The sequence below is a fragment of the Sinocyclocheilus anshuiensis genome, unplaced genomic scaffold (assembly GCF_001515605.1).
Source record: "Sinocyclocheilus anshuiensis isolate Anshui unplaced genomic scaffold, SAMN03320099.WGS_v1.1 scaffold343, whole genome shotgun sequence".
NCBI lineage: Eukaryota > Metazoa > Chordata > Actinopteri > Cypriniformes > Cyprinidae > Sinocyclocheilus > Sinocyclocheilus anshuiensis.
The window spans coordinates 1,093,385-1,103,463 of record NW_015549598.1 but is presented as its reverse complement, the minus strand read 5'-3'; the positions used below and the strand labels follow the sequence as shown (position 1 = coordinate 1,103,463).

The 10,079-nt window shown below is 40.4% G+C and overlaps 1 protein-coding gene across 1 annotated transcript in view; it reads right to left on the bottom strand.

Moving 5' to 3' along the window:
* Positions 1 to 220: 220 nt before the first annotated feature.
* The window catches only part of LOC107658616 (versican core protein-like), a 22,756-nt gene continuing 12,897 nt past the window's right edge, over positions 221 to 10,079 (bottom strand). Inside the window, exons 7-12 of the mRNA XM_016447231.1 lie at positions 9,058 to 9,771; positions 5,405 to 7,747; positions 5,116 to 5,229; positions 4,914 to 5,027; positions 402 to 560; positions 221 to 299 (exon numbers count right to left, since the gene is read on the bottom strand). Of these exons, the coding sequence (XP_016302717.1) occupies positions 286 to 299; positions 402 to 560; positions 4,914 to 5,027; positions 5,116 to 5,229; positions 5,405 to 7,747; positions 9,058 to 9,771 (3,458 nt within the window). The 3' untranslated portion in view covers positions 221 to 285. The remainder of the gene's footprint in view (positions 300 to 401; positions 561 to 4,913; positions 5,028 to 5,115; positions 5,230 to 5,404; positions 7,748 to 9,057; positions 9,772 to 10,079) is intronic.

Sequence of the window (10,079 nt, the reverse complement as noted above, 5' to 3'; positions counted from 1 at the left end):
CATTAAAAGTCATCACGCCGAACAGGAAAACTCATCTACTCACTATTCGCTTTAACAGCCTCGTTGTGTTTATAATTGCACTCTTGCAATCTATTCTAACTCAAACTTTCAAGTTGTGGTCATTTGTGAAGATTAGCATGATGAACAAAACGTGTAAGAATCATAAACTTTTGTTGGTCACAGAGCTTATTTTCGGCAATAATCCAAAAGCCAATGGAAAAATCTTGGGTTTTTGTCGAGGGAACCAAGGTGATGCGAACTTCCGGGTTGGCCTACAAATATACGTCATCTGTACAACACTAAAAGAGTTAAGTAGTAAAAGAGTTATTAACTATTAAGGGTGAGCAATTAAATTACTGATGTCTGCTTTGGCAATACCATTCATAAAATCATAAACTCACGATTAACAAAGAGCTGCTCTTCATGGGACAGGACGCTGGTGAGGTGACCGCCCTGCAGACGACACTCTCTTTCCGCTGCTTCCCATGTCCGCCGGTGTGTGAAGTACTTATAGCAGTGACTCTGAAACTTGTGCCAGCCAAAGTCACAAACCTCCGTATCTGAAAGTTTGAATGACAGAAAATGAAACATGAGAAACCTAAAAATGAGAAAAACAGGCAAAACATTGGATAAGCATCCACAATGTTAGCCACATCAGTGCACCCCCAGTTCAAAGGGCAGATGCTTATGTAATTCATGATACAGCTACAAGCAGCATCGCAGTGCCCATAGTTTATCAAAGAAGAGATGTCTCATGATTGACTCTGTATTTCTTCTGTGTTAACCATGAATAAGCCTGTCTTTCAGATCAAGTATAATCGGTTATGGTGCAGAATGGATGCATAGAACCGCATCTGTTTTGAGCTCGGCCATTAACTGGGTTAATCTAGTGCAAAGCACTTTTTATTCTATCCCATATAATGAAGATCATCAACATTTTGCTTGGACTGAAACCCGCCAATGACCGCAGTGCTCAGTGTGAAAGCTAAACGCAAACAATGACATCTAATGAGGCTGGAAAGAAAACACCAGTAAATGAGGCCAAGTAAATCATCTCAGACACACGGCCCATAGTGCTGTTTTCTTTAACTGATTTCACACCACTACGTGCTCACTTTGTCCTTTGCCCTGAACGTCCAGTAGATCATACCATAGAGCATGTACATTAGCAAGAACCACTGAAAATCTACTGTAATTGCTACAATAATATACAAATTTTCAATCTACTTGAGAAAGTAAATTGTCCCTCCACTTTCAGTTGTCTTAAGTTGCATATTTTTTTAAAGTAATGATAAATCACAACAAATAGTTTTAACCAAATTTACCAAATGTAATATGTCATGATGCATAGCACAATTAAGTAAAAAACAAAAAACAAAACTGTAGTCAAACTGTGGTCTGAGCAAATATGAACAAAATATCCATGGTGGTTTTAAATTACCTACTTATATTGCAAGACCTAGAAGTAATATAGACAATGGATCAAATCAGGAAAAATACTTTAACCACTAGTCAGTGTCTAGCATCTGGCCATTGCAAGCAACTTTGGCTCTTTGTCAGAAATAAACTGAGCGTTTTTTTGTACTTTTTCCATGCTAGGCATCTTGGTCACGACAAGGACTCTGGTTTTCCAAAGTTCTGTCTCATGCTATTTGCTCATTTGGCTAAAATATTGTATTTATCGCAATGTAACAAAGTTTAACGCAGCAGCTTCGGATTAAACGTTGAAGGTCCAAATTCAGTTTCACTGATTAAACACAACTGTATTAAATGTGAAACTATGGTCTTTTTTTACATGATGTGGAATGCAAGAGTTCAGCTTTTTACGATTTCCTCTGATCTTTGGCTAAAAAGCCTGAGAAAACAGATGTCCTCAGAGGTGATGTTTATGCATGGAGAAGATTAGCTCTGCTGACTAATGGCAGCAATATTTTGTATGAAGCTGGAACCAATTCATTGGGGGACCAACGCCCAACACGACTGTCAAGCCAGTGCAAGTGCACGTAAATGTCAAGTCCTGAGCTCTCTTCAAAGTAAAAACGTGGCTCTCATTCATAAGTCAGCTGATTATTTTCATAGTCGAAAGCTAAGGGGAAAGTCCTACGTGAGATGCAGGCAGGTGTTTGGGAGTTTCTATACTGTGGCTTGTCCAAAGTGACTCAGAGGGGTCTCCATGAGCCTCTTGGACAAATTATGATGCATTAATTGATTCCAGCTGCTTTCCCAGTATGGACCCATGTGCCAATCACAATTGCCTTCCCAGAATCCTAAGGGCCTCACCTTTAATGAGGGAACAGCAAAGAAGGGCCAAGAAACCGTTGTCAAAATCAATCCCAGCCCTGCTTCACGTCATCAGAGGAGAATGGCTTGACTTCATCATCCTCAAACACTGTCCACAGCCATGTGAAAAAGAGATTCAGTACTTTATTTTTTTACGAGTTGTTTGTCAAAATTAAAACCACAACAGACCATTCAAAAAGGGATGTTTTCATTTGAAGAGCTTCACTTAACATTTTGATGGGTAATGGAAACTAACGGTGAAACCAATCTCCTGCTGAATGCCAACAAGACAGTCTCTGTATGTAAATGTGATTTGAACTCTCACATTATACATTTTATTTCCATTTCAAGCATATCCAAGCCTAACCTCTACACAGAACAATGCCAAGCCAATGACCAGACTAAATGATCAGATTTACAGCAGATTTGGCACCTACTTTGTCCTCCCTTCAAGCCTCATGTAATGGTTTAAAGCCAATATATAGATCTGGTATCATATTACAATAAGGTTCTACAGTATATGCTATCATTAGTTAAATCAATAGCTAACACAAAAGAACAATGAAGAACACTTTTAAAGCAACTTTTAAACTTAATTTCTTCATACTGTATATTAATACATATTTAACATTTCCATTTGTATAAATTAACATTGGATTATTAAACGTGTTAAAAATATTGTTAGATCATGATATCCAACAAACCAACCAAATATTATGCCCATGGTCTTATTGTACACAATTCAGTTGCTATATCATTGCTAATGTCTTATGCTTAAGCACGTTTCTTTTTAGTCTCAGCCTCAGACGTCACGCCCACGGACCACTGGCTGAACGTCTGATGCATATGGTACACAAAATTGGAAACACTTCGGGAGTTTCAAAGTTGTCATCTGATTGGTTGAATTCTACAGGATTTCCAGGAGACGTGTGTGTCGCATTCTTTAATGTTCCACCAGGAAACAAAGATGCCATGACGCCAAACCCCCCCACGAAAAAAGAAATCTGTCGTGTTTACAACTGTGACAATGAGCGCCAATCAGGATCACCTAAACGTTAGATTTTCAAAAGTATGTGAAATATGTAAAGTTTGTGCCGGCATAGACTCTTTAAAATACAGTTTTACACATGGTCTGTTATTGTGGGGACATTTCCACGCCCCTAAAAATGATGCGGCACAAACCGAAACGTGATTGGTTGCTTTACCTGTCAGTCATATGACATCTTGGGTGGTACTTGGCCATTCAAAGCGGCCAAGGTTCCCAGACCTTCTGCAGTCACTCTGAAGGTCTGGCTACGCTTTGTGGTTGCTAGGGTATTTTAGGTGGTTGCTAGGGTATTCTAAGAGATTGCTTATTAGATCCACTCCCATGTCTCTTAAGATATTTTGGGACCAGTTGCATTAACAAGGCCACAATGTTAAGTCTCTCAAGAAGCACTAATCTGACCAACTAGCAGTTCACCAAGTGATAATCAGTCTTATTTTTCATATTTAAATTATACCAATCTGCCATTTCATGTAACTGATTTTTTTTTTTTTTTATAAAGGAAAAAAATATATGACCAGTCTTACAGAAAAAAAAATATTCTACTAAATTGTAAGACTAATCTAAGTAGTTTATACAGCCAGCTCCTGGTCTCTAAGTATGGCTTCACTGTAGATCTAAGCCAGTCTATTGCTATTGCCTTAGCAAGCACTCCTAATAATATCATAGCCTGACATGTCAATTTCAACCCAATTTCAACTCAAATCTCATTGGACACAAAAAGTACTAGCCTATATAATTTTCTGCTGAATATTCCACTGAAATATGCACATTACGGAAGTTCAGTGTGTTGCAAACGTCATTTCATGCTGGCTTTAATTAGTTTCTGAAGTCTTCTAAAAGTCACAACCTAAATATGGGACCTACTCAAGTCATGCCTGGATGAGTATGACGAGGCAACTGAAGGAAAATGCAGCCTCACTGATGTTCCTGGGACCATGCCAGTTAAGTCAGTTGGCTCAGCAATGGCTCATCGAATTGCTCAGCATTTGTGAGAAGTGTGGTGGGTGTAAGGGAAGAGGCATTACCGTCGCTGACTGTGTGACCTTTTCTCTGAACCTTATTGTTGGCACAAATCCACTTTCATTCCTCTGGACACCATACCGCACACCCTCTGGAGAATCAGGCCTGACAGATGTGGTGAAATTTGTGGTTTGGTTTGCCCATGCTAACAGTTTGGACTGACTGACCACCATACTGTATACCGTTTGCTTCAGTGGATTTATTAAACAGCCATTGCTCACTATTTAGAAACTAGCACCCTAAATCATAACATATTCCATCCAACAGCTCCTACCATTAACTTAGGAGTTATATTTTATTCCACTTACAATTGAAACCTAGCAATCAATCAGGCAGACAAATGTTTAAAATATGCAATCATTGCAACATTTGAAAAATAAACCATAAGTTACAATAGACATTATGTGTTAGCATGAAAGTGATATGATAGAATTGCTTAGCAACCTGCTAGCATGCCACAGTCCACATTTAATTGCAAAAAAACCCAAAAAGATTCCTTCAAGGATTTCATATATTACCCCAATTAAAAAAATTGTATAGTACCATGTCAGTGTTGATTTCATACCTTGCTCACAGAGGGCTCCTGAATAGCTGGGCAGACAGACACAACTGAAAGCATTTAACCCGTCAATGCATGTACCACCATTGCGACAAGGGTTTGACTGGCATTCGTCAATTTCTGCAGGAATTAGGACATGAAAATGTCTTACTTTACTCAGAAACTTTAATCGTGTTCATCAAAAGTGAAAATATTAAAGGCCTCAAACCATTTTCACAATGTTCCCCACTGAATCCAGGCATGCAGACACATATGTTTCCTTTTCCATTAGAATAGCAAGTTCCGCCATTTTCACACACACTGACAGAGCAAAGTGTGAGACCTGAAATGTCAAAGTAACATCTATTAGTGGATGGACAAATCCATTATGGATAAGTGGACTACAAAGCAGAGTAATTCAAAAATGTTGTAAACCTCAAGAGAGGAACAATTTTAATAACATTTACACCACTTTAAGCAATATACTGTATGAGTTACAAAAATATTTGGAACTGTACCTTGCAAAACCTCCATATGGCTCTCAACAGTGTAGCTGGAATCTGTCCAGACTTCTGGTTTTCTTGTGGTGAACTCTTCTCTGGATGATGGTTGTCTTTGAACAATTGAGGGACCCGCCACATCTTCAAAATCTACAACATTCTCTTCAAATATCACAGTACTTGTGGCTTTGGGGGTGGTGAAAACGTCTTCTGTAGCAGAAGTAGTTCCCCTATCCAAGACCTGAACTGACTCTTTCACATTTAAGTTGGTAACAACACTGGTGGTGGGATAACTGGAAACTTGGGTAAATGAGGTGAGAGGCTTCTCAGTTGGGAATCCAAATGTAGAAAGTGATATTTCTTGCGTTGTCTCCTCTGAAGTCTCTGATGACTGCACTGAAGTGGTTGTCTCTTCTGATGGTGATTTTTGGATTAGAGCAGTTTCTTGGAAGCCTGAAGTCTCTGATGACTGCACTGAAGTGGTTGTCTCTTCTGATGGTGATTTTTGGATTAGAGCAGTTTCTTGGAAGCCTGAAGTCTCTGATGACTGCACTGAAGTGGTTGTCTCTTCTGATGGTGATTTTTGGATTAGAGCAGTTTCTTGGGAGCCTGAAGCCTCTGATGACTGCACTGAGGTGGTTGTCTCTTCTGATGGTGATTTTTGGATTAGAAAGGTTTCTTGGGAGCCCGAAGTCTCTGATGACTGCACTGAGGTGGTTGTCTCGTCTGATGGTGATTTTTGGATTAGAACGGTTTCTTGGGAGCCTGAAGTCTCTGATGACTGCATTGATGTGGTTGTCTCTTCTGATGGTGATTTTTGGATTAGGACGGTTTCTTGGGAGCCTGAAGCCTCTGATGACTGCACTGAGGTGGTTGTCTCTTCTGATGGTGATTTTTGGATTAGAACAGTTTCTTGGGAGCCTGAAGTCTCTGATGACTGCACTGAGGTGGTTGTCTCTTCTGATGGTGATTTTTGGATTAGAACAGTTTCTTGGGAGGAAGACATTACTGCTCTAAGACTATCAGTGGGCAGAATGGTGGTCTCTGAACTTTGGGTTGTGAATTTTGTTTGAGTTTGGACACTAGTGAAAATCAGTGGTGTTGTGTCTTCTGCAGAACCTTCAAATACTTTAGTTGTTTCATCATGTGCATCAACACTCATTTCTTCAGTTTGTTTAATGAGAAGGGATGGAACAGTAGTTGCAGTGAAAGGTTGTTTAGAGAATGCTTCAGTTGGCTGATCACCAGAGCCGATGTCCTCAGAGATGGTGAAGATTGCACTTACATCTTTTTCAATCTCGGGCACCAATAAAGGACTCTTAGCTGTACTTCTGTTTTGGTCTTTCTCAGAGTGTGTAATGTAAGGAGTGCTTTCTTCTGGGATTGCCTCTGTTTGAAAAGTTGAAACCACCTGAATCGTAGGATCTGTACTGGGCAAAGCCAAATGAACAGGTTGCCTAGGCTCTTTGGGATGAGTAGTTGTTAAGGAACTTGTAAAGCTGTGAGATGAAACAGTGAAAGATGGAGATAAAGTTGGTTGTTTTGATTCTTCTGTTGCATATATATCTTGCCCCGAGCCCTCGTCTTCAGTGGAGGTTGAGCCCTCAAAATCTTCTGTTTCTGGTTTCGTTTCTCTGTTCTCGGTTCTCTTCATTTCGACAGTGCTGGATTCTGGAGTTGTAACAATTGGTCCTTTGGTACTGCAGTCCACCCCAAATGCCAGTGTAGTCTTCTCTGTTTCAGCTATTTCAGTCTCGTCGGTAGCCACCACATATAGGTCATTAGTTGTTGGAAGTGTGTCATCCGCAGAACCTTCCAAGGGGGTCAATTCCTCTTCATCATCTGTTGTGTGCATCCCTGAACCTTCTTCGTGCATGCTAAATGATATGGCTTGTGGGGTCATCTCCTGGCTTGAGGATTTGGTTGCAAATGTGGGCAACTCTGTCGGGGTTATACTTTCCAGGCTCTTTGTTGTGAAATGGGGCTCAATTGGGCTTCTGGTCGGTGAGTCAGATTCATCTGTCTCAGGGGAAGATGTGGTGCCTTCAGCCTCCTCTGTAAGTATTTCTATCATATCATCAGGGATGGTTTCTTCTGTTGGTGGGATAGCAGTGTCAAACTGGTCTCCTCTAGCCTCCTGAGTTTGGTCAGTGTCCGGTTTCAGAGTCAGCTCGTGCTTTCCGTTAATGAAACTCACTTTTGGGGTGATGGTAACAGAAGCTGATGGATATGTTTCACCTGTAATGTCTCCACTGCCCAAAGGTGGCTCACTTTCAACAGATGTTAGAAGTGGACTAGAGAGCCCTGGTACTCCAAGGAATTTCAGAATAGCATCAACTCCCACAGTATCAACAGCATCACCTGCAAACAAATAGTTAAAATACATTGCACACACACTTAAGTCACTGGTTTTCAATTCCAGTCCTGGGGGACTTTTGTCAAATAACTTTATAGACATCTTAGAAACTAGCACTGCATATATATTTTACTTAATGGCTAGAGTCTCACTTGAGGCAAATAAAATGCTCACATCAGTTATGATTTTGGCGGGTCAAGAAAGATATTACTGATTATTGTTTCTACATAAGTAATGGCTCTACTTATATACAGCGAAAAGCTTATTATAAATTATATTCAGTGATATGTCCCCTGTGAGACCCTAAAGTCACTATATTGCAAAATTACAAGACCCTTTTCATTTTTAAATAGTTAAAAATTAAACAAAGTCATTCCAGCTACTGTTACATTACGCAGTTAAAATGTGTGAAATATAGCCAGAAATTTTACTACATCCTCAAGGCCTCAATAACATGCATAACAAAATATACTTTTCCTTCGGTGGACCCACTAGCAGCCACACATGGTAACCTGATCTGTAGACTGGACGAGGTAAGGAAAAGTAATTAGCTTGCAGTGATTACTTCGCTGATTGTTTTAAGGGGCTTTGCCATTTGACCCAGGAGGCATTTGTCTGTGGCTTTGAGAGCTACTCTTTCTCACACTCAACACCTCTGTCTCTCCCTGATGTTTTACTATAGTATGTGCCCCTTTAACAGTACCAAATGGTATAAATGGGTCAACTGATTAATGTCGACCCACAGGACCTGCAGCCAGGAACACTGGCTGCAGTCTATTTACAGATGTTTATCAACCTCATCACTCTTTCCAACAACACGGGAAGTCAATTAAGGTCATGGGAAGACATGGAAGATCTTTTTCTCTTCTCTCTTCTCCTTTTTATGCATATAGGCAGCACTACTAGTTTAGCTATGCTTCTGGATGAGGTAAAGATTTGGCACAAACCAAATATGAAAGCAATTGCATGAAATGGAAGAACCAAGTCCAAATCTTTTGTTTGCAAAACAGCAGCAGACATCTTGACAGAGCCAAATTTGGCCTCTCTTTAGCCAAGATCTACATTCATTTTGCATCTCAGTGTTTCCTAAACCAAGTCACTCATTTACAACATGCTGCTTTGGACAAGCAACAATCACAGATAAACACTGCCACACCAAAACATGAAAGGACAAGCAAAACTGGTTCATGTGAGCAAGAAGTCAATGTATTATATCTTTGTATACTGTCTTGCTCTGGTCAAATTTAGCTTCTATATACACTTTTTTTTTTTTTTTTTGCATCAACGAAATTTTCTTAACTTCCATCTGACCTACCTGATTGATTTCTCTGCGTAATGTTGTATATGAACAAATTGATGCCCATTGGAAAGTTGACGTCCTTTGTGGTTTCATTCTGCTGGCCTTGCAAGTTCTCTTCCCTTAAACGTGAGCTTTTCAAAGTGGACAAGTCCAGACTTTCTTCAGTCATGTTTGCTCTGGTTTTATTATCTTTGTACACAATTTGTGGCTTGTCTGGATCTCCTTGCAAGTCTATAACAAACACAGGTGAAGCAGGAATCACACTCTCAGGAGTATCCGTGTCAAACCTGCTGCTACCTTCCACACCACTGGATTCCCTATGCGGAGTATCCAACCCAGGATGCATGTTCTCTGAGTCGGGCTGACGGGGTAGCTGGAAAAATAAGAAGGAATCTGAATAATGGGGCATACCATCATGGGGTACCCCTTGCACCAAGGAGCTGTCTTTGTCCAAAGAGCTGCCATAGTCATTAAATGTGGTTGTGGTTTCCATCTCCGAAATTGTCTTAGCTTCAGTTGGTACAACAACAATGGCTTTAGCAGAGGGATGCACTTCAGGAGAGCCTCTGTCACGTGGAGCCATGCTCGCAGAGAACATGGATGGTGAATCTTCTGTGGTGCCATGGGCTGGCATGGAAGAGATTGCTTTAAGAGAAGAGATTTGATGGGTGTCTGAGAGAACTGGAGGTGTTGTAGGTCCAGCTGTGGGTACAGTTGTGGGATCCCATCCTGAGAACAGAGAGAAAAGGAAAGATCTAATTTTGACCAAGCCTTTCTCAAATACTTCTTAAGATGAAATGCGTAGCTTTGCTGCCCCTAGTGGCACCAAATGAAATTACAAAAATAAAGGTTTTCAATTGTAAACGGCTTCAGTTGTTCAGCTCGTCTGACCTGTATTCTAGGGTGACCATACGTGCCATTTTCCAAGGACGCGTCCTGGCCAGGATTTCTATATTGCCTAAAATATCTAGGTTTTGGCTTTGTTTGCGTGTGCAGACCGATCGGTGTATGACATCAAAATACCTCGAGAGCATTTT